Source organism: Nycticebus coucang, chromosome 19, assembly GCF_027406575.1.
Source record: "Nycticebus coucang isolate mNycCou1 chromosome 19, mNycCou1.pri, whole genome shotgun sequence".
NCBI lineage: Eukaryota > Metazoa > Chordata > Mammalia > Primates > Lorisidae > Nycticebus > Nycticebus coucang.
Genome location: NC_069798.1, coordinates 13,062,351 through 13,087,795, shown reverse-complemented (window position 1 = coordinate 13,087,795; position 25,445 = coordinate 13,062,351). Strand labels below are relative to the sequence as shown.

At 39.0% G+C, this 25,445-nt stretch overlaps 1 protein-coding gene across 9 annotated transcripts in view; it reads right to left on the bottom strand.

Moving 5' to 3' along the window:
* GREB1L (GREB1 like retinoic acid receptor coactivator) overlaps window positions 1-25,445 on the bottom strand; it is a 308,414-nt gene that overhangs the window by 105,227 nt on the left and 177,742 nt on the right. For 8 of the 9 annotated variants that reach the window (XM_053571376.1, XM_053571377.1, XM_053571378.1 and 5 more), the window contains exons 5-7: window positions 18,776-18,952; window positions 12,961-13,137; window positions 10,323-10,445 (exon numbers count right to left, since the gene is read on the bottom strand). In XM_053571376.1, coding sequence (XP_053427351.1) covers window positions 10,323-10,445; window positions 12,961-13,137; window positions 18,776-18,952 — 477 coding nt within the window. Of the gene's footprint in view, window positions 1-10,322; window positions 10,446-12,960; window positions 13,138-15,724; window positions 15,832-18,775; window positions 18,953-25,445 lie in introns of those variants that run through there. The other variant, XM_053571383.1, reaches the window with a different exon arrangement.

Here is a 25,445-nt window from a genome sequence, read left to right as displayed (position 1 = left end):
CCAAAGAAGATGAAATATTTAGGAGTATACCTAACAAAGGACATGAAAAATTTCTATAAAGAGAACTATGAAACTGTAAGAAAAGAAATAGCTAAAGATGTTAACAAATGGAAAAACATACATGCTCATGGTTGGGAAGAATCAACATTGTTAAAATGTCTATACTACCCAAAGCAATATATAATTTTAATGCAATTCCTATTAAAGCTCCATTGTCATATTTTAAAGACCTTGAAGAAGCCCATAGAGTTTTAATTTTCCTTTTCTTACTTAACAGAATTATTTCCTATATGCACAGTGTGTGTATATATGTATATATATATATTTTTTTTTTCTTCACAGTGCTCATGAATGCTTTGATGGCTTCTTCATTACATGGTTTACTGAATTATTTCTATAAGGTTATTTCTCCTTTTAAGTTAATATAAAGGGACAGTGAATGTCTTGACTCTCCTTTGGGGTTATTTTCTTGGCTAAACCTTCTGGAGTGAGATTAGTAGTGCAAAGAATATAAATATTTTTAACATCCTTGTTACTATTGCCAAACTGCTTTCTTAAAAGGTCAGACCACTGTTTACAAATTCACCAGGCTGGCTTAGAGTGTCAGTTTTACCAACACTGTATTTTGTCACTTAAATATTTTGGCTAATGTAAAATATATTTTCATTGTGTTCCTTCATTTCTACAAAGTGGGCCATTCTTCCTCATACTTGCTAAACAGCTGCATTTTCTCTTTTGCAGGAGAAGTCTCCGAAGCACATCCATAGCCTTCAGCCTCTGCTCCTGTCTCAGAGGTGGGGAAATCTTTGGTTTTCTTCTTTCTCTCTCCTATCCATTTATCCGACAAATATTTACTGAGCCTTTTCAGTTTGCCAGATACCACGCTAGGCTCTGGAGATACAGTGGGGGAAGAAAAAGGTACAATCCCCGCTGTCAAGGAGTTTACAGAGTAAAGAAAAGCCTACACATTCTGATTATCTGCCTGCTAAAGGGTTCCCACCACACTTGGAAGTAGGAGACTATTTTGGTAAAGCATTTGAATGCTCATGAGGAAATGAGTTTGGAAAAACTTGCTGGAGGAACTTTTGATTACCCTCAAGGATGCACCTGGAGGGGTAAGGAAGCTTAGCACCCAAAAAAGTAGGGGACAAGCACAGCTACCTTTTAGGGAGAATGAAATGATGCAATCTCATAAAATCTGCTTTCTTTTTGCTTTTCTTGTTTCTATCTTTTTTCTTCTTTTTTTTTTGGTGGGTGGGGGCTTCCCCTCTGTTGCCTGGGCTAGAGTGCAATGATGACATCACAGGCATCAATCCTTCTGTTTCAGCTTCCCAAAGTGCAAGGATTACAGGCTGAGCCACCATGCCCGACCTATTTATCTTTTTGTTGTTGTTCTTTTTAAGGGACAAGGTCTTGCTCTGTTGCTCATGCTGTAGTGCAGTGGCATGATTTTAGCTCACTGTAACCTCAAGCTGTTCTCCCACATCAGGCTCCTGAGTGCTGTGATTTCAGGTGTAAGGCACTGCAGCTAGCCTATCCATTCTATTTTTGCTGCACATTTAAGTTGTCTCCATTTTAAGACACTTGTGAAAACACTGCTATGAATGGTATTGTACATATCTGTTCATGTACACATATACGTTTCTTTAGGGAATGGAACAGCTAGATCATAGGATATGCACATTATCAGTACTATGTGTTACAAATTACCTGCAAGAGTTACCATCAATTAATACTCCTACCAGCCGTGTATATTAGATATTCTTGCATGAAATCCTTGCCAACATTTACTATTGTCAAATTACTGCCAATTTCTGTATATGGTATCTTGTATTTTTAATGTAATTTCTGCAATTACCAAAGTGGTTAATCATCTTTTTCTTGAATTTATTGGACGCTTGGATTTCCTCTTTTATAAAATACCTGTGGGAAGTCTTTGCTAATTGTTTCTATTCATGTGCATAGGTATTCTTTATATGTTCTTGATATGAGCCCTTTGTTAGTTTTATACATTACACATACCATCTCCCAATTTACAGCTTCTAATTTTACTCTCTTTATGGTGCCTTCTAATAACTGGAAGTTGTAATTTTAATCTAGCAAAAAAAAAAAATCAGTACTTTCCTTTATGATCAGCAGTATCTAGCTCTATTTTTTTTTTTTTTTTTTTGAGACAGAGTCTCAAGCTGTCGCCCTGGCTAGAGTTTGGAGTCATAGCTCACAGCAACCTCCAACTTGGACTCAAGGGATCCTCTTGCCTCAATTTTTCTATTTTTAATAGAGATGGGGGTCTTGCTTTTACTCAGGCTGGTCTTAAACTTGTGAGCTCAAGCAATCTACCTGCCTCTGCCTCCCAGAGTGCTAGGATTACAGGCATGAGCCACTGCGCCCAGCCTCTATCTCTATTTTTAAGAAAGTTAGTATATAATAGGCTGGGAGCAGCGGATCATGCCTGTAACCCTCACAATTTGGGAGGCTGAGATGGGTGAATTGCTTGAGCTCAGGAGTTTCAGACTAGCCTACGTAAGAGTGAGACCCTGTCTCTGCTGAAAATAGAAAAATTAGCTGGGCATTATGGTACATACCTGTAGCCCTAGCTACTCAGGAGGCTGAGACAAAAGCCTGGTGTGAGCCCAGGAGGCTGAGCTATGATGATGCCACTCGATGCTACCCAGGGGACTGAGTGAGGCTCTGTCTCAGAAAAAAGAAAAAAAGAAAAAAAGTTATCCTATAATATTTTTTAAATGTTTGATAATTTTGTCTCTTATATTTAGATCTTCCAGGCTTGGTGCCTGTAGCTCAGTAATTAGGGCACTGGCCACATACACCTAGGCAGGCAGGTTCAAACTTGGCCCAGGCCTGCTAGACAACAATGACAACTGCAACAACAACAACAAAAATAGCTGGACATTGTGGCGAGCGCCTGTAGTCCCAGCTACTTGGGAGGCTGAGGCAAGAGAATCACTTAAGCCCAAGAGTTAGAGGTTGCTGTGAGCTGTGAAGCCACGGCACTCTACCAATGGTGACAAAATGAGACTTTGTCTCAAAAAAATTTTTTTTTTAGATCTTACAGCTACCTGGGTTGATTTTTGTGACTAGTGTAAAATGGGGGTGCAGTTTCGTTTTTTTCTGCACAGACAAGATGTCCAACTCCTGAGCACTGTTCCTTGACAGGTCCCACTGATTGGTAAGTCACCCCTGTTAAGTCTGAAATACACACATGTTATGAGAATCTGTGTTTGGATTCCCTACTCTGTTCTGCTCCTGTGTCTATTTCTGTGTTCTCTTTACCCTGTCTCTCTTAGTAAAGCTTTATGAGCCTGACAACAACCTTCTCATATGTTATTGTTCTTACCTCTTTTAGATAAAAGGCTAAATGGTAAGAGGTTTACATTACCTTGAGCCTATGGTGGTTCACAAGGAGGACAATACCTTCAATGACAGGGCCAACTTCTCTATCAAGCGCAGAAGGCACAGTGTCTAGGGGTCTATGACACTTTTAAAGGCTCATGAAAATGGTTTATGTTAAAATCAGGAAAAGAAAAGAACTTTTGGTCAAAGAAAGTGTTTAGATATATATATATATTTTTTTTTTTTAAGACAGGGTCTCATTTTATTTATTTATTTATTTTGAGAGAGTCTCATTGTATTTTTTTTTTTTTTTGAGACAGTCTCACTCTGTTGCCCTGGATAGAGTGCCCTGGCATCATAGCTCACAGCAACCTCAAACTTTTGGGCTCAAGTGATCTTTTTTGCCTCAGCCTTCCAACTAGCTGGGACTACAGGCACTCCCTTTATATTGTCTAGTTTTTTCTTTCTTTTTTTTCTTTTCAGCAGAGATAGGATCTCACTCTTGCTCAGTTTGGTCTTGAACTCCTAAGCTAAAGCAATCCACCAGCTCAGCCTCCCAGAGGGTTAGGATTACAGGTGTGAGCCAGCACATCTGCTAGGGCCTGACTCTATTGCCCAGACAAGGGTACAGTGGCATCATAATAGCTTGTTGCAAACTCATAGCTTGCTGCAACCTCAAACTCCTGGACTTGTACAATCCTGCCTCCGCCCCCCAAGTAGTTGGAACTAAAGGTGCATGTTGACACACCTGGAAAATTTTTTTCTATATTTTTGCAAAGATGGGATCTCACTCTTGCACAGGTTGATCTCAACCAGGTGTGAGTCACTATGCCTGGCCTATCTAGTATTAATATATTCATCTTTATACCAAACATAGTCACAAAACATAATTTTAAATATTTTTCTATGGAGGAAAGGTCCACATAGGCAAAGGTATCTAGAGCCTATGGAAGTCATAAAGTGACCCTGAATGAGAGTCTTCTTAAAAGTTATACTATTAGTTACAGGGGTGGAGCTAGGTGGTACATCCCAGTCCTTCCCTATAAGCTAGGAGATAAAAATGTGTCTTCCCAAAGTGCTAGGACAAGCATAACATCATCACCTTCAATTGGAAAAATGGTCTACACCAGTAAATTAATAATCCTCCAAATGCTATTTCTAAGTTTGCTTTTTTTTTTTTGCTTTTTTAATTAATTAATTAATTTAATTTTGGAATTTGTTGCACTTGGTAGAGTACTGTGGCGTCATGCCTCATAGCAACTTCAAACTCCTGGGCTCAGGCGATCCTCTTGCCTCAGCCTCCCAAGTAGCTGGGACTACAGGTACCCGCCACAAGGCCTGGCTATTTTTAGAGAAAGGGTCTCACTCTTCTTGCTCAGACTGGTCTCCAACTCCTGAGCTCAGGCAATCCACTGGCTTCAGCCTCCCCAGAGTGCTAGGATTACAGGAGTGAGCCATCTTGCCTGGCCCCTTAATTCTAAGTTTAAATACAAATGGAATTCAGGCCAGGTGCGGTGTCTCACATCTGTAATCCTAGCACTTTGGGAGACTTCTAGACAGAAGGATCACTTAAGCTCAAGAGTTCAAGACCAGCCCGAGCAAGAGTGAGACTCTATCTCTACCAAAAATAGAAAAATTAGCCAGGCTTGATGGTGCATACCTGTAGTCCCAGCTATTTGGGAGGCTGTGGTAGGAGAATCACTTGAGCCTGGGAGTTTGAGCTTAAGGTAGCTGTGATTATGTCACTGAACTCTAGCCTAGGAAACAGAATGAGACTCCAGCTCAAAAAAAAAAAAGTAATTCAAATAACACTTATTTCCGGGCATTTTCTAGGTACTAAGAGATACAAAGATAAATACACATAAAATGAACATAAAGCTCCCAGCATATAGGGAATACAGGTGGTTAATAAATAATTATAATGGAGAACAAAGTCACACAAGTAGAAGCATGGTGAAAGGGTAAGTCAGTTGTCACAAAGTTGCAAAACAGGTGTAGCTAATTTTAGCTTTTACAAATGAGGAAACTAAGGCACAGAAAGATTGAGTGGCTTATCCCCAGCCTCATCCACTATAGCCAGACGCAGTATTGGAATATCAGGACCCCGACTCCATGCCCTGTGCCATATTCCTTCTGATCTGAAACAGTGTTCACCACATAGGAGATATTCAATAAATTAGACTGTATTGAACTAAAAGAGAAACAGTGCCACCCCAAAGGATTATGAATTTTCTTAGGTTCTTAAATCTATTTTTATAGCTTAACTGAGGTATACTTTATATATCATCAGATTTACCCATTTCAAGTGTACAATTCAATGACATTTAGGAACTTCATCAAGTTGTGCAAACAGTGCCATAAATCAGTTTTAGAACATTTTCATCCTCTAATAGGAACCATCATACCCATTCTCTGTTAATCTCCATTCCCTCCCCTCTGCTCCAGGCAAGCACTAATCTACCTCCTGTCTCTACAGATTTGCCTTTTCTGCACATACCAAACAAATGGAATCATACGGTATGTGGTCTCTTTTGGCTGGTTTCTTTCTCTTAGCATAATGTTTTTAAGATTCACCCATGATACAGTGCAAGTTGATAGCTTGTTCCTTGTCATTGCTGAACGGTGTTCCATTTATGGATATACTACCCTTCGTCTATGTATTCACAAGTTGGTCGACATGTAGGTTTTATACAGTTTTTGACTATAATGAATAACACTCCTCTGAACGTTTGTATGCGAGCAAGGACATATGTTTTCACACCTCTTGGATCAATACCTGGGAGTAGAATTGCTGGGTTTATGTTTAACCTTTTGAGAAACTGCCAAACAATATTCCAAAGTGGCTGCCACATTTTACCAGCATGCTGTTATCAGCAGTGTATGAAGTTTCCAGTTTCTCTACAGCAACATACGGTTGTTATTGTCTTTTTTATGATAGTCATTCTAGAGGGTATAAAATGGTATCTCATTATGGTTTTGATTTGCATTTCCCTAATGACTAATGATGTTGAATGCCTTTTAATGTGATTATTAGCAATTTGTACATATTCTTTTAAATAAGTCTATTTGAAATCCTTTGCCCATATTTTAATTGGGTTGTCGTCTTATTATTGAGTTGTAACAGTATTTTTGTAAATTCTAGATACAAAGGTTTTATTAGATTTGTGCTTTGCAAAAGTTTTTTCATAGTCTGTTGTTTACCTTTTTATTTTTGTTAATGATGTCTTTTTAAATTGATACATAATAAGGGTACATATTTCTAGGGTACGTGATATTTTAATACATGCATACAATGTGTAATGATCAAAGCAGGGTAATGAGGATACCATCAACTCAAACATTAATCATTTCTTTGTCTTAGGAACATTGAAATCTTCTAGCTATTTTGAAATACATAATTAACTATTGTTAACTGGGGTCACTGGTGTGTTATCTAACACTAGAACTTATTCCTTCTGTCTAACTGTATGTTTGTACTCGTTAACCAACCTTGCTTCACCCCTCTCCCCCACCCTCTGGCAATCATCATTCTCTTTCCACCTCCATGAGATCAACTTTTCTAGCTCTCACACATAATTGAGAACATATGATATTTGTCTTTCTATACCTGGTTTATTTCACTTACCATAATGACCTCCAGTTCCATCCATGTTTCTGCAAATGAGAGGATTGCATTCTTTTTTATGGCTGAATAGTATTGCAATTGTGTATATATACCACATTTTCTTTTTCCTTAATGGTGTCTTTGGAAGTGCAAAAGTTTTAGATTTTGAAAAATTCATTTTATCAATTTTTACAGAAATAAATCCTTATATTTAAGTTAGTTGATTTTTGACCAGACAGGAAGATAGTCTGTTCAATAAATGGTTCTGGCACAACTGAACATCCACATTCCAAAAAATGAATTTTACACTACACACAAAAATTAACTCAAAATGGCCCATAGACTTAATTGTAAGCACTAAAACAAAATGTATAAAAGCCTTCAGAAGAAAACAGGGATATTTTCAAGATCTTGGGTTAGGCGGAGAGTTCTTTCTCATCTGTTCTTGAATTCTCATCCTGATAAAACCAAACACGTGCACATATGTGGGTGTGTGATAGGGAGAATGTGTGTGTAATGTAGGTAAAGACATAGCCACCTTCAGTAAAAATGATAAGATATTTCACTGAGATTAGTGACCAAAATTTGAATTAGCACTGGCATAAAAATGTGAAAAGAAAATATGCAAGGGATAAGTGGCAAGCCAGCCAGAACAGAAGATGCAGAGCATGGCAGGTGGAACTCAAGACAAAGTTGTGTAAATCATAATTTTTTTTTTTTTCTCACAGTTTGGCCGGGGCTGGGTTTGAACCCGCCACCCTCGGCATACGGGGCCGGCACCCTACTCACTGAGCCATAGGCGCCACCAATGTGTAAATCATAATTTAATTCCTCTTTCAAATACTATGCAATGTGTGTGCCCTCATTTCAGGCTAAGAAATGTTGATTACAGGCCGTCACTTAAGCCTGCAGATTAAGATTAAGGAGAAGGCAATCTCCTACAGAAAGTTGAATTTCAGTCTATTAGATACTACATACCTAATGTCTGCAATGTTATCATAAGGCTAACATGAAATTCTTACAGCCTTTTACATTCAACATGTGTCAGAAGAAAGAAATTATTGAAGAACCTATAAATGTAATTCATCAATAGGAAAGTTTTAGATACAAAGCCTCTAAATTGCACCCAAAATTGTGAATAACTTATTTCATGGTCAAATTACAACTTAACACTCCTAAAAGGGACACACAAGAACACTGGTGTAACACTTGATCATTTGTGTTCACTATGAGCCAGTCAGCACCTCTCCCTCCCCCCCTTACCTGTGTCTCGTGACAGTAACTGGTGTGGGGGCAGGGGAGCTTTGCTAAAAACTGAATCTTGATTGCCTTTTTCAGAGCAAAATTTATTTATTTTTTGAGACAGAGTCTCAGTCTGTCACCCTGGCTAGAGTGAGGTGGCATCATAGTTCACAGCAACCTCAAATTCTTGCACTTAAGTGATCCTCTTGCCTCAGCCTCCTAAGTAGCTGGGACTAGGTTCTAACCACAATACCTGGCTATTTTTTTTTTTTTTTTTAGCAGAGATGGGGGTCTTGCTCTTACTCAGGAGGGTCTCAAACTCCTGAGTTCAGGCAATCCACCTGCCTTGGCCTCCCGGACTGCTGAGATTACATGAGTAAGCCACTGCACCTGGCCTGTTTTATTCTTTAATCCCTTCTATGAATGATTTTTTAAACCACTGCAGTCATTGAATCCTTGTCTTAAAGGATCCGATAAGGTTCTTAGAACATCATAAACATTTGTAAGTTTTTGTTAGAATGACGTAAATATTGGCTTGGCGCCTGTAGCTCAGTGGCTAGGGGGCCAGCCACATACACTGGAGCTGGGGGTTTCAATCCAGCCCAGGCCCGCCAAACAATGACAACTACAACCAAACAATAGCTGTGCATTGTGGTGGGTGCCTGTAGTCCCAACTACTTGGGAGGCTGAGGCAAGAGAATCGCTTAAGCCCAAGAGTTTGAAGTTGCTGTGAGCTGTGACGCCACAGCACTCTACTGAGGGTGACAAAATGAGACTCCGTCTCCCTGCCCCCCAAAATAATGAAGTAAATATTAACTTTTAATAATGTAGTTTTAAAACCTTAATTTCATAGTTCCAGAAAAATGGTATTGGTCAAATTACTAAAATAATATCCTAGGAGAGAAGTGCAGGCTTGTTATTAATGTAATAAGAACTAATCTTTCAATGCCAGAAACCAATTACCAAGTTTTTTTCTTTCTTGAATACCTACTGACATGATGATTTATTCAAGAGAAATGGTGTCTCCTTGTAGATCATAGCCTATATTTAAAACTCCTGGCCAAGCTAAACTTTTTCCTTATCCAGGATGAGGTGGACTTAGCTGGGTATGGGGAGAGGGGGAGAAGTGCCCCAAAGTTAGCATTGCTACTATTGCTAACATATTCTAATAATCTCTTCCATCTCGAAAAAAATAGAAACAATTTATCAGCTCATCAAAATTTCACGTAAATCTGAAAAAGGTATGTTACACAGCAAATGGGAACAGTCTTCTTTTCAACTTGTGGTTGAGTGGAGATGGGGAAAGCACATACGTTGTCAAGTTTGCGTATCAGATCAGTAAAATGGCACTTCGCAAAAACAGGTGAACTGGAAAAATCCTTTTAAAATACTTTCCTTCTTGCCTAAGATATAACTGAGACTGGTTCTGAGCAATTTTCTCAAATATTATCTGCAGTGATCTTTCCAGTTACAGCCCTTCAGCCCTTCAGCCACCTGGAACCATTAGGTCCCACCTGGAGTCTTATCCTGACCTTAGGGCCTAGGCCAGTGCTGTACACTACAGGAATTTTTAGAAGCCTTAGCCTAGTGCTTATCTGCTCAGTATCAGGTCGGCTGTTGTGCTGATCCCGTCCTGATACTATAGCCTAGTTTCAGGCACTAAGATTTGTATCTGGTTATTTGTAACCAAGCCCCTATCTTGTACCCTATTGTGGATTCATCTTTTGACCCACAGTCCCACCCTGGACCTTACTTTGTATCCCTATGATGTTTGGTGGGCTTAGTTAACGCTCCAGTCTTCATGAGGGTGTCCCCAGTACTCGACGCCTGACAGCTCTGATGCAGACATCCCTCTTGTCTAGATTTCTACCTGATGCCTGCCATCAGTCTCCCCTAAAAGCAGATTTTATGCTTAAGCTCAAGATCCTGCCAACTCTCAGTAGGGACTTGGGTCCTGGTCATCCACAGATGAAACCCATCTCAATGCCGAATTCTAACTCTAACTAACTCAGATAATACCTTTATTTTGAAATATCTCTATTCAAACCAGCCAACAGAAAGTTTAAACATGCTTCATTAAATATACATCTGCTGCTTAAAATGCCAAAAGAAAAATAGCTCATACCTGTCTGAGTGAATCCTGATTTGTATCCATTAGTTGTCCCGTTTTCTGGGGTCACAGTTGATGACACTGAAGAGTTTGGTTTAATAGAATGGCAAGAAGCAGAGGATTGTCGGCTTCTACATTCTGGAAAGGAGTAAAAAGATCACATTATATGGAGAGACCAATATTCTCTCAAAACAGGTGATGGGGATACAATCCAGACAATCTTTAAAATAAATTGCTTCTCCTTAAGTGATAGACCCTCCCCCTCCCCTTCTTCCTTCCTTCCTTGACAGAATCTCATTCTGTTACCCTGGGTCTTGGTCTTGCTCAGGCTGGTCTCAAACTCCTGAACTTAAGCAATCCACCTGCCTCTTCTCCCAGAGTGTTAGGATTACAAGCATGAGCCACCACACCCGGCCATGATAGCCACTTTCCAATCAGAGATCCCCTTCCTCTAATACTGACTCCAATAGAATACTCAAGCAAGTGAACACAGTTCTGTTTTCTAAGGCCAGAAGCCATGTTTAGAAGGCAAAGAAATACAAAGAACAGTCAGACCTTTGTTCCCCACAGACTAGTTCCCAGGGGAAACTACTCATAACCAAAATAGTCAAGCTAGTTTTATGGGTAAGACAGAGGCTAAAAGATTAATAACTTATAAAAACCCCAAAACTTTTCATATGCCAGTTAACCTCCAGGGTTGACTTAAGTGTAGAGTAGTAATGTAGGGTCTGTCTAGGCTGCCTTCAACCTTCTGTTCTCAACCTTAAGTTATGCCCAAAACAGAAGCAAAGAAAAATGTATAGGCAGTAGAGAAAAATTAGAAATGCTCAAATACACATCATTCCCAGTTCTTGATACAAGAAGCAGGTAAACAATATTCAAGGTGATTACTGCTCATGCAATACCAAGCTTCATTTTAACTAAGCCAATATTAATGGGGCCCTGGTACAATATTTTAACAGCACTTTATACTGATTCAGGAAGTTAGTGAATACTATCGAGGCCTGTGGGACTGTAACTTCCAACTAAATTATTAGTCTCGAAAAGTAGTATGTAAAAAAGGAATATACAGTAAATGGTTGCATATAACAAAGTTAATTATAAAGGGTCTTTTAGAGAGTTTCCAATAATACATACAAAGGCTGGAGGCAGTTTTCTATAACCATCTATGCTGTGATCTTCTGTGAAGAGCTCCTGTATTTTGGTTTAAAAGCGTATCTCCAGGCTGGGCATGGTGGCTCAGACCTGTAATCCCAGGACTATGGGAGCCTGAGATGGTTGGATGATCAGGAGTTTGAGACCAGCCTGAGCAAGAGCAAGACCCTGTCTCTCCTACAAATAGAAAAATCAGCCAGGTTTTGTGGTAGGCACCCAGCTACTCGGGAAGTTGAGGCAAGAGGATTGCTTGAGCCCAAGAGTTTGAGGTTTCTGTGACCTATGATGATACCACAGAGTGAGATCTGTCTCAAAAAAAAAAAAAAAAAAGCATATCTTCCCATTACATATTATACGCATATATGTATATTGATATTCTATATGCATATATAAATATATATTTCCAATTCCAAAATAGCAACTGTTATAAACATGAGGCTTCTTTCACAAATATTATTCTCTATTAGAATGATGAGTTGTCATTGAGCCCTAAATGAGAAGTTAAAAATATTTTACAGAACTAAAACAAAAGCTAAAGAAAGAAGTTAAAATGTAGGGAGGGGATACCCATCCTATCTTTACCCTTTTATTAGAATTCAGAATGATTTTTCTGAGGAAAATCTCTTCTTAGGACAAAAATTTATCTATAATTCACCAGCTTTTGATTCAGTGGTCACAAGTTGTTCTGACGACATCTGTCTTGAAACTTGTAGTCATTTCCTAAGGTATAATATTGTGCCACTTCAGATGCAACCAAGAAAAATTAAGGCAGAGGACTCAGAGAACAATCTGCAGTTGTAAGTTAGATCGATTACGCTAGTTTTCATAAAAACAATCTTGTATAGATAGTAGAAGTATTAAAGATAGTTATAAGAAGGGAAAAAATCTCAGCATTTAAGAAAGTGATTGGTATAATAGGGATTAGAATTAGAATTGCTCCTCTACGTTAGAATAACAAACAGAACTTGTGGCAATTTCTACCAAAGACACAAAGATGCAAAGTTTCAGTGGGATTCATTCCTACAAATTTAAGTGGTTCCTACTTTAAAAGAAACAAAACTTTGCCAACTTAAAGGTGCATTTTCTGAGGTTATTATGAAGAGACCATCATTAATTCTAAGTATGCTAACTTGAGACTTCCAAAGAAATAAGTAAAAAGAGCATCTGACCAAAGAACTGACACTCTGAGGTTCTCTCTAAATGATGGAAGAACTAGAAAGAGTCTATTTTTTTTTCTCTGAGACCCGCGCCCCCTTCCCAAGAAATAAATACAGAGAAACATGTATTTTCTTACATGTGAATGATATCTCTGTTAGAAATAGTAAGGAGCAAGTCAAATAACCTACCAGAGGGCTTTAAATTTGGGGGGATAGCCTTCTGAACTTGAGACACTTATCTGTATCACATCTGAACTCTGAACCCCAAATAGGTAACTCGCCACCATCGTAAAATCTCCATTCCATCCCCTGTCCCTCATGAAGGTGGTGAAGGTGACTACCTTTCCAGCAGATGAGAGGCCCCTTCGACAGTACACCCTGGGAGCTTCGGACTAGGTAGTACTTTAAGTGCTTCTGCTTCTTTGGCTGGGTGGTGAGCTTCAAGTTAATGTGGTTGGAAAATTCCGTGAAATACCGAAATCCTCTTTCTCCACAGCCAATACAGTTTCCAGAAAACCCTGAAATGAGGAAAACTAACATTACTGGTGACCTTCTAAGTTGATACGTACTTTTACATGTTAAAAGCATAAAAACATGTCACATGTGTTAATGGTTAAGGAAACAGAGTAGGTAGTATCACATGATAGAATATACATATTGCACACAATTTAAGAAGAGGTTTGATTCTATTTCTTCCCCCACATACTCCCTTTTTAGAGAGCCTGCAGGGTCTAGCCCTGGCTCTCTTTCTTACCCACCCCAGGAACTTGTCTCCATGGCCACAGCTAATGAGAATGTGGAGTGTTATCTGAGCTAATCTAGGATGGTCAGAGTCTCTCTCCTAGAATTTTGAAATAAACACAGAAATTCAGCTAGATGGTATTGAACCCTAGATTTGTAAGGTTTTGTACAATAAAGTTGACTTGGGGCTATGTCAGCCACATGTGCGCTAAGGTATGAAAACAAAGAACTGTGAAGAGGAAGCTGGTTCGTGGAGAGGAGAGCAGAGTATGGTGGGATGCGCCAATTCAGGGCTTCATCAATTTCCATGTCTCTGATCTCAAGCTGTAACTGCTGGCATCAGTGCCATGAGAGTCCCATTTCCTCTTTTAGCACTTCCTTATTCAAACTAGCATATTATTCCTTTAGCTCTTATACCCCCCCCCCACACCAAAAAAAGCCCTTGTTTGGATGCATCAAACAAAATAAAGATTTTGTAACCTGGTTGAACAGTGGACATGGAAAGATAAAATTCAGAAGGCTGAGAGGATAAGAAGCCATGCCTTGCTTTATTGAAAATCAACTTTTCATTCCCCCTTGACACACAGAGTAAAAGGCAGACAGTAAGAGAGTTAGTTCCTATAGTTGTATCTCATGAGGACATAACACATTTACTATCACAGAGATGAACAAGACAAAAGTGGTGCAAATAAGAAAAGGCATTCCATATTACAAAGTCACTGATAAAGTGACACACTCTTACCAAATGCCAAAACCAAACTGTGATAGAATTACCAGAGATTTATAAGGGGAAGAGAAAGGCCACAAGAATTAAAGACAGAATACCTCACAATATGTTGACAATTAATCCAAAGCATTTGGATGTAAGTAGTCCAATTTATTATTATTCAATCAACAATTATTTACTAGCTGGGCATGGCGGCTCACACCTGTAATCCTAGTACTCTGGGAGGCCAAGGCAGAAAAAGGAGGTCAGGATTGTTGAGCTCAAGAGTTGGAGACAAGCCTGAGCAAGAGTGAGACTTGGTCTCTATTAAAGAAAAAAAATTAGCTGGATGTTGTGGCAGGCACCTGTAATCCCAGCAACTTGAGAGGCTGAGGCAAGAGGATGGTTTGAGCCCAGGAGTTTGAGGTTGTTATGAGCTATGATGCCATGGCACTCCACCCAGGGCCACACAGTGAGATTGTCTAAAAAAAAAAACAAAAAACCCAAACCAAAAGAACAATTAAAAAACCCCAATTATTTACTGAGCTCCTAACTATATGTTAGGCATTTTACTAACCATTGGAGAAATAGTGATGAAGAAAGGACAGTCATAACCTCTGGTCAGCTACATAGAATTAATAGCTTATTACTGTCACTTTATAGAAACGTAAACATTAATATAATTTTATTTATTTATTTATTTTTTGAGACAGAGTCTCACTCTATTGCCTCAGGCTGTGGAGTCAGCCTAGCTCACAGCAAACTCAAACTCCTGGGCTCAAGTTTTCCCCCTGCCTCAGCCTTCTGAGTTGCTGGGACTATAGACATCTGCCACAATGCCCAGCTAGCTTTTCTATTTCTAGTAGCAACAGGGTCTCACTCTTGCTCAGGCTGGTCTCAAATTCCTGAGCTCAAACAATCCACCTGCCTTGGCCTCTCAGAGAGTTAGGATTACAGGCATAAGACACTGCATTCAGCCAATATTAATACAATTTTATAAATGACTTAAATATATTCGGAGATAGATTGTATTTGAGAACATTTGGATATTTGTATAAAGATGTAGGCCAAAAAAAAAAAAAAAGGTTGTCAATGGCTGCCTAATTCATCAGGTTCCTTCTATCCACCCATTCAGCAAATGCCTGTATTCTACTTCATGTTAGCCACTGTTTTAAGTACCAGGATTTTAGCATTAACCGAAGACAAAACCTCTGCCTTCGTGGAAGTTACATTCTGTGTAATCACCAAGACTTGATGAAAAATTGCCTGACCTGTGAGGCAGATATACCACACCCATAAAAAGTAAAAAGCTTTCAGTCAACATAATTAAGACTAGTGCCAAAAAAAGGAGGCTTAACTGAGAGGTACAAGTAGTTCAGAAAAGATCAGTGTGGGAATTGGAATTAACAAAATACTCAAGTTGAGTGTTTACTTTTTTCTTCTGTCTATTCTCGGATGAAAAACAAGAATATAAAGAAGAAGAAAAGATATGGGTCAAAGAAGAGATCCTTCACATTAATGGTAAGTTAATAATATGAAAGTCTATTTTTAAAACTCCATATACTTTCAACATTAGCCTTGGTCCAAGCGAGATTTTATCTGCTCAATGTTCTTGCTATCATTGAAAACAAAAATAACACCTCTTACAGCTAAATTACCTTTCCAGTTTTTCTGGCAATCAAGTCTTCCAATTGCATGGTAGATTTGGGTACATGCACTGCCAACTGGATCAATACATTTTTTTTTAATCAACTCCCCCACAGTCTTTGGAATCTGCGTAATTTATATAAAAATTCAGACAAATTGATATTGGGGTCCGCAGGGATTCTAAAATAGCTGAAGCTTAAAATTTTCCCCTGTATATTAATGCATATTAAAATCATCCTCCATAAGTAAGAAAGGTTGGATGGGTATTAACTTTTGGAAATAGAGTAACAAGTAAAAATCTCAACACTGTGCTCATCTAAGAAAAACCTTAGTATCGCTGCATTGTGCTTTTACATGAGACGCGACTGTTGAAGAACATGTCCATTTGCAAGGTTAGAGAAAGTAAGCAAAGTTCCAAATCTATAAGAGTATCTGGTAAGTGCAATCGCAAAATAACTATCATTTGAAGAGAATGTATTATGTCCCAGGCACTGTGCTGGATGGGTGCTTTACAAACATCATCTCATTTGATCTTTGCTACACTGCAAGGTAGGTATTATTTGGAATCTAAGAGGAATCTAAGATTTCAAGTTCTTAAAACACTTGCCCAAGTTTTTCAAGTACTAAGTGGCAAATCTGGGATTAAAACCCAGTTCTGGGGGCGGCGCCCATAGCTCAGTGGGTATGGTGCCCACCACATACACCGAGGCTGGCGGGTTCGAACCTGGCCTGGGCCAGCTAAACAACAATGACAACTCCAAGAAAAAAAAGAAAGAACAGAAAAGAAAACCCAGTTCTGATTCCAAAACCCATGATCTGGTCTTGCATTCCTGATTTCTGTTATTCTGATGGTGTTTTCTATGCCCCTTCCATGACATGTCTAAGAGGATTCTCTAGTCACAAAGAATCATTGAGCACAAAAAGGCATTATGAGAGATTTTTTGGTCTGTAGTCAGAGCCACATTTGAACTATTTCTTTCGATGTGACTACAAAGCTTTTAAAATGCTAAAAACTTTTCTGAAGTCATTCTGCCATAGGTCCTATGTAGTAAGCTCTGTGAGGAAAAAGACAAAAACTTCCAAATTTTTTGCCCCTGTATTACAGCCTGACTTGATTTCTACCGTACAGTACATTTGGAGTAAATACTAATGGATGGATGAATGAACAAATGAATAATTGGAACTTCTTTGCTATATCAAACTATCTATTAAATTCACTCAAAAAATAAAATGAACGTATTCTTCTTTTTATTAGAATCTTATGAAAAATGAAAATTACTACTTATTTTCCTATGAACTAAGTCTTTGAAATATAATTTAAGGAAACTTTATAAAGCATATGCAGGGTCACTTTCTGACTCAGGATATTGATCAATATATTTCTAGACTGTCTAATGACACTATACAGGGTGGAAATAGAGTTTGTGTGTTAAATTGCACACAAACTCTATGGCCACCCTGTATAACTAGGAACACTGCATCAAACTAAACAAATACATGATCAATGCAATAGTTGGAAAAAATATGTAACACTTGAATTCTTTGTCCTCTTACTTTTCCTTTTTCTCATATTTGTGTCTAAAACATCTGTCTGATTCCATTTATAGAAAGAAAAATTATGAGAAACAAAAACAATCTTAAGGCTGAGATGTGGTGACTCATGCCTATAATCCCAGCACTTTGGGAGGCCAAGGCAGGAGGACTGCTTGAGGCCAGGAGTTGGAGACCAACCTGACCAAGAGCAAGAGCCCACCTCTACAAAAATTAGAAAAATTAACTGGGCATGGTGGTAGGTACCTGTAGTACCAGCTACTCAGGAGGTTGAGGCAGGAGAATCACTTGAGCCCAGGTATTTAATATTGCAGTGAATTATTATAATGCCCTGCACTCTGGCCTCGGCAACAGAGTGAAACCCTGTCTCCAAATAAATAAATAAAACAATTCTAGAGAAACATAGCAGTAAAAAAAGCAACAAATCTCACGTGCCCTGTTAACTTTCTATTTAAAATAATTTTAAAATCCATTTTTTGTTATTTCCCCATGATAAAGGGAAGCTTTGTTGTGAAAAAGCCCAAACTCTTAACACCAGAAAGTAAAACAATCCTGAGATAAAGCTATATGTTTTCCATGATATATATACAGAAGGTGCCAAAAAAATGTATACACATTTTAAGCAAGGAAAAAGCGGTGTTCAACATGACTTGTATTCATCTTTTGTTATTGCTATATATTGAGTATTACAATTGTAATAGTTTTTTCCTTTCTTAAAATGTGCATAATTTTTTCAGCACCCTCTGTATATATGAGTCATATATACATATATGAATATACATACATATCCATTCCTATTTATTTTGAGTGAACTAATGTTAAATATAAAATGATATTTTGGCTCAGCACCCATAGCTCAGTGGCTAGGGTGCCAGTCACATACACTGGAGCTGGTGGGTTCGAATCCATCCTGGATCTGCCAAACAACAATGACAACTACAACAACAAAATAGCTGGGTGTTGTGGTGGACGCCTGTAGTCCCTGTTACTTGGGAGGCTGAGGCAAGAGCATCGCTTAAGCTCAAGAGTTTGAAGTTGCTGTGAGCTGGGACACCATGACCTTTTACCCAGGGTGACATAGTGAGACTCTGTCTCAAAAAAAAAAATAATATTTTATATGGTATGGAAAAATGACAAATAAGTTACAAAGTTGATAATCCATAGGTGAATAATTGAGAGTTGATTTGACACCAGGTCCAAATCAATGACTCTACGGAGAAGTAAATTCTACTTTATTTTATAAAATGTTAATGTTTCATAAATTGCATGCTGTCTTAATGTCTCATCAAAAATTATTTTAATTAAGGCAAGTGTTTTAAGAATGAATAAAAATTAAAATTAAATTTTAAGAAGTTACTAAAAGAACAAAAGCTTCATAATTATACTAAACTATATAATCACCAACTAATTCTGTGGTAAAATTTTTCAAATTCTGTGATAATTTTAAACAAACGCATTTTTCAGCTCCCTTATCTTGAAAGGAATTGTATAGGAATGAAATACTCACTCACCTAAAAGTGCATTTTTCCCATGATCATCCGGTAGAAATCTCTTGTCTACAGCGCAAACCAGGATGTGTTCAGGAAGATTGGGAGACTTGGCCCCCACCAGGAGGAATCCCGCTGGAATGTCGATTTGTTCCATACACAATGATACCAAACGTAGATCTTTGCCTGCTTGACAAAAACCTAAAAACCAGAAAAAAACAAAAAAGGAAAAAGGACATAATACAATGTTTAGTGAGATTTTTATCTCCTTATCAACCATTTGGGGAGGAGATTAATCTGTGGGAATCACTATGGAGAACTAAAACGTTTTTATACTAACATTAAAAGTGCGTATACTTCAACCAGAAGATAAATCTATTATGTTGTGTACCCCTCTGAACAGGGCTAAAAAGACACGAAAGGGAGATATTTCTAACTGCCTTGGCCAAAATGATAACCATATGCTTTCTGGGCCGTAAGTAAGGCAATGATAAATACACAGCACACTTTAAAACGCATGTAATTTTTACATGTATATAATCCAGTAATTTTTACTTCCAGTGCAAATTCACTTGTCTGAATGGGGGCTGTTGGAATACAGATGCTCTGCATTTCACAGGAGAAAAGACTGAAGCTCAGTGTTAGATGACTCCTAAGTGAACAGGCCAGAACTAGAACTCAGAACTGTTAGGTCACTTCACTAGACATGACACAACATGATAAGACATGACAAAATCTTACATAACCACTTTGTATACCACAATGTATCAAATTAATTCATTAGCTCTTAATTTATTAAACAAACATTTGCAACAGATGCTGTCCTAGGCCTGGGGGCACAGAATAAACAAAATATATTGGTGTGGTGCCTGTGGCTCAGTGGGTAGGGCGCCGGCCCCATATACTGAGGGTGGCGGGTTTGAACCCAGCCCCGGTCAGCTAAAACAGCAGTGGCGACTGCAACAAAAAATAGCTGGGCATTGTGGTGGGCGCCTGTAATCCCAGCTACTTGGGAGGCTGAGGCAAGAGAATCACTTAAGCCCAAGAGTTGAAGGTTGCTGTGAGCTGTGATTCCACAGCACTCTACCAAGGGTGACAGAGTGAGACTCTGTCTCAATAAAAACAACAACAACAACAAAATACATCCTCCTCTAAAAACTCACATTGGGTGGTGCCTGTGGTTCAAGGAGTAGGTTGCTGGCCCCATATACTAGAGGTGGGGGATCAAAACCGGCCCCAGCCAAAAACTGCAAAAAAAACCCAAAACAAAACAAAACTCATATTGTAGTCAATTGGAAGAATGTTTAAGGAACCAATAATTACAAAGACAGTATCACAAGGACAGCTACTGTTCTGCTGCACATCTTCTAGGCTCTGTTCCTCTCTGTACTGTAATCACATGAATTGTGATACTCTAGATTTGTGACAGCTGGTATCTGATCCAACCCGGGCCACCCTGACATCCCACCTTTCAGACCATAATTGATTGGTCCGGAGGGAATCAATTATAAACATAAACCAGTCAAAGCCTTTTCCCTCTCTCTGAATACAGAGCCAGGGAGAGCGTGGCTCAGTTGCTCAGGGGCAATCCTGTTCCTCAACCTGTGAGGGAGGTCTGTCGTAAGAGACAGAGGGTGAGGGAGGCTGTCGAGGAAACCGGCTATATCTGCCTTTGCCATGGTTTGGCCATGAAACCTTTTGCTTTGGAATTCTTCCAATAATATGAAATGAATTCTTCCTTCATTTTACCTAAGCTAATTTCATTTGGGCTTTTGTCACTTGCAACTAGGAGAAGATGAGGGAAAATATGATATACGCTCTTTCAGGGAATTCTTAGAGCATGAAGCGCAGACAGCTCTACCTCTCCACACAGATCTGGTGAGGAACTCCACCATCACTGCCCAAAACAAGTGGCAAAGAACCACACCAGATGTTTCTAGCATCAATTTGTATTATGACTTTAACCAAATGCCAACAAATTTCAATTATCCAATTATTAATTGGATAAAGCTGTGGTGCATTTTAAATTACCATATGGTCTGAATCATCAAACCTCAAAAGCAGGCATAATAAAATTGGAAAAAGTCCATAGAAGAAAGACTAAAATCATAAATATGGGCCAGGCACAGCAGCTCACCCCCCTTATCCCAGTACTCTGGGAGGCTGAGGCTGGAGGATCACTTGAGGCAAGGAGTTTAAGACTAGCCTGGGCAACATAGCAATAATGTCTCTAGAAAAACTTTAAAAAATTAGTCAGGCATGGTGGCATTTGTCTGTAGTCCCAGCTACTCAGGAGGCTAAGGCAGAAGGAATCCAGGAATGTGAGTGAACTATGATTGTATCACTGTGCTCTAGCCTGGGTGACTGAGTGAGACCCTGTCTCACATATATACGTGTGTACATACATAAAATGATAAAGACAACAGGGCTCAACCATTACAAGTTTCTGGATTGTCTTTTTTTTTTTTTTTTTTTTGGAGAGAGAGTCTCACTATGTCTCCCTCAGTAGAGTGCTTTCGCATCACAACTCACATAATCTCAAACTCTTGAGCTTAAGCAATTCTCTTGCCTCAGCCTCCCAAGTAGCTGGGACCACAGGTGACCACCACAACACCCAGCTACTTTTTTGTTGTTGTTGCTGTAGTTGTCATGGTTGTTTAGCTGACCCAGGCTAGGTTCGAACCTGCCAGCCTGGGCGTATGTGGCTGGCGCCATAACCACTGTGCTATGAGCGCTGAGCCTTTCTTTTTTTTTTTTTTTTTAAATAATAAATTAACTTTAGTTTACTGCAACTTTTTTAGTTTATCAACTTTTTAATTTTTTTAAAACTTTTTGATTCTTATTCTATAAGATTTCTTTTTTTTCTTTTTGAGACAAAGTCTCACTCAGTTGTTTTGGGTAGAGTGCCATGGCTTTATAGCTCACAGCAACCTCAAACTCTTTAGGCTCAAGCAATATTCTTGCCTCAGTCTCTTGAGTAACTGGGACTACAGGCACCCATCACAAAGCCCAGTTATTTTCAGAGATGGGGTCTCACTCTTACTCAGGCTGGTCTCGAATTCCTGAGCTCAAGCATTCTGCCTGCCTTGGCTTCCCAGAGTGCTAGGATTACAGGTGTGACACACAGTGCCTGGTCTCTGTAAGATTTATATATATATATATTATAATCTATAATAATCTGTATATATAGTTTGTTTGCTTTGGCCAAGTGTGGTGGATCATGCCTATAATCCTAACATTCTGGGAGACCGAGGCAGGAGGATCACTTAAGCTTAGGAGTTTGAGAATAGCCTGAGCAAAAATGAGACCCCTGGCTCTATTAAAAATAGAAAGCTGGGTATGATGGTAGGCTACTGTAGTCCCTGCTACTAAGGAGGATGAAGTAGGAGGATCACTTGAACCCAGGAGTTTGAGAGGTTGCTGTAAGCTAGGCTGATGCCATATGCCATAGCACTCTAGCCTGGGCAACAGAATGAGACTCTGCCTTAAAAAAAAAAAAAAAAATATATATATATATATACACACACACACACACACACATACATATACATACATACATGTACACACATATGTATATATATGTCTTCAAATTTTTTATTTTTTTTTTACTTTTTAAATTTTTTTGTTAAAAACTAAGACACAGATGGGAGGTGCCTGTGGCTCAATGGAGTAGGGCGCTGGCCCCATATGCTGGAGGTGGTGGGTTCAAACCCAGCCCTGGCCAAAAACTGCAAAAAAAAAAAATAATAAAATAAAGAAAATTAATTATAAAAACTAAGACACAGGCTTGTTTCTTGTAGCTCAGTAGCTAGAGCGCTGGCCACATACACCAGGGCTGATAGGTTCGAACCCGGCCCAGGCCTGCCAAACAACAATGACAACTACAACAAAAAAATGGCCGGGCTTTGTGACAGGCACCTGTAGTCTCAGCTACTTGAGAGACTGAGGCAAAAGAATCGCTTAAGCCCAAGAATTTGAGGTTTCTGTGATGCCACGGCACTCTACTGAGGGCGACACAGTTAGACTCTGTCTCAAAAAACAAAACAAAACAAAACAAAAGGCTCGGTACCCATAGCACAGTGGTTACAGTGCCAGCCACATACACTGAGGCTGGCAGGTTCGAACCCTGCCCGAGTCAGCTAAACAACAATGACAACTGCAACAAAAAATAGCTGGGTGTTGTGGAGGGCACCTGTAGTCCTAGCTACTTGGGAGGCTGAGGTGAGAGAATCACTTGAACCCAGGAGTTTTGAGTTTGCTGTGAGCTGGGACGCCACAGCACTCTACCCAGGGCAACACTGTGAGACCCTCACAAAAACAAACAACCCAAAAATCTAAGTCACAAACACACAAAATAGTCTAAGCCTACACAAGGCCTGGATCATCAGTATCACTGTCTTCCCCCTCCACATCTTGTCCCACCGGTAGGTCTTCAGAGGGCCATCTCCTATAATAATGATGCTTTCTTCTGGGACACTTCCTAAAGGACCTGTCTGAGACTGTTTTATGTTTTACTTTTTTTTTTAACTTTTAATAAGAGAAGGAGTGCATTCTAAAATAATTATAAACAGTATAGTAAATACATAAGCCAGTAACATAGTCATTTATGATCATTATCGAGTATCACATAATGTACATAACTGTATGTCCTAGGCTTACACCACTGATAGTGTAGTAGTCTACATCAGCACCACCATAAACATGTGAGTAACACTAGCGTCATCACCAGTGCTTTCCAGCTCCGTTACCTTCCTAGGAGACCAGAGTCATATACACAGTCATTGTCAGAACTGTCCTTATGTGGCACACGCCTGTGTAACTTTTCACCTTCCAGTCTGATATAGGACTAGCCTGTATTTCTTTTCCTTGCCTGTTTTTCCTGGTTCCTATCACCTGACTTCCTTGTGCCTTTTCAGATTAAATTCTGAGTGTCATTTGATTTACCAGTCTCTGCTAACCTTGGATGATGGCAGCATCTACCTATCTCATCCTTGCTGATGAATCCTCAGAATTCAAGTTCTTACAAGGCACAAAGGTAATCCATGTTTAGGAAGAGACAATTCTGACGAGATTTCTCAAGCAACACATTGCAGCAAAAGGACGATGAAGGTGGGGAGTACAATTTTGTTTCTGGGCTAAAGAGGGACAGAATCCAGAAGGCACAACTAGTGTGCGGAATGCCTGAAGAAAGCGGCACTTTCAGAGGAAGAGAGATCATTTCAGAGCGACTTCTATGGCAAAGTGAGAACCGCACAGTTCACTCAAAGGAAAAAGCAAAAATAGTTTTGAGTATTAGTCTTTGAGGGGTTTCCCACTTATGATATGAGGACACCTACAGGTCAAAAGTAAGAATTATTAGGCAATCGGATCCCATGAGAAGCACGTTTCCCAGCCTCCTCTTAAAAAATGAAAAGAAAAAAATGTACTATTTTGGCTAAAAAAAACCCTCCAAACACCTTGCAATGATGAGGGTTTATAAAACTGGAGAAAGAACCCCCTGGGAGAGCTCCCAGTGTCCAAAACTAGAACAATTTGAGCAACAAAATAAATTAGTATTGGATTATAAATATCTGTATTTATTTTATGCCCATAAGGATATAAACAAACGACTGAATAAATCAATAAATGAAGGGGAAAGAGGAAAATGCCCATGTAGTAGAATTTTTTAGCCAGAATTGGTGGCTCACACCTGTAATCCCAGCACTTTGGAAGGCCAAGGCAAAAGGATCACTTGAAGCCAGGAGTTCAAGGCTGCAGTGAGCTATGATCTCACTATTGCACTCCAGTCTGGGTGACAAGAGTGAGATTCCTCTTTAAAAAAAAAAATTGAATAATGTATGTAAATGCTGTCAAAGATATGGATGAGAAGCATGACTTCCCACCTCTCAGGTGTGAGCTGGCATTCCTTCCATAGACTGGGAAGGACGGGAAGGAGAGGAGATAACATGGCCTGGGCTTGGTGACCAAGGTCAATATCAACAGTCGTAAATCATGCTGACAGTATGTACCCCTGACATAATATGATGAAAATGGCACTTAACTTCTGTGATCTTCCTCCCCAAATCCCATAACCCAGGCTAATCAGGAGAAAAACAACAGACAAATTCCAATAGGGGATCTCCTATACGATGTCTGACTAATACTCCTAAAACTATCAAGAGTCATCAAAAACAAGGAAAGTCTGAAAAACATTCACAGCAAAGAGGAGTATAAGGATGCATAACAATTAAATCTAATGTCATATCTTGGATGGGATCCTGGAACAGAAAAAGAACATGAAGTAAAAACTAAAGAACTTGAATAAATTTGGACTTTAATTATTATTAAAATTATTAAAAATTTATCCATATTGATTCATTAATTGCAACAAATGTACTATCCTGAGGTGTCAGTAATAGAGAAAACAGTGTGACAATATATAGAAACTGTATAAATGGTCTATTTTATCTTCTTACCTTCTAGTTACTTCGAAACACAAACCACACAGGCAATTTAATTGAGAAGATAGAAAACAGGAGAGAAAGGGAAGGCAGGGAAGTCTAACATGGTTAAGAAGAAATCATTTCGAGGCCAACAACAGTCATGAAGTCAAGGAAAAGTTCTTAGATTCAGTCTGTAGTAATTCTCAAAGTAAGTTCACTCGCCAAGGGTCTGGCCTTTTGCTGTAAAATAAATATCTCTCTTCTGATTGTTT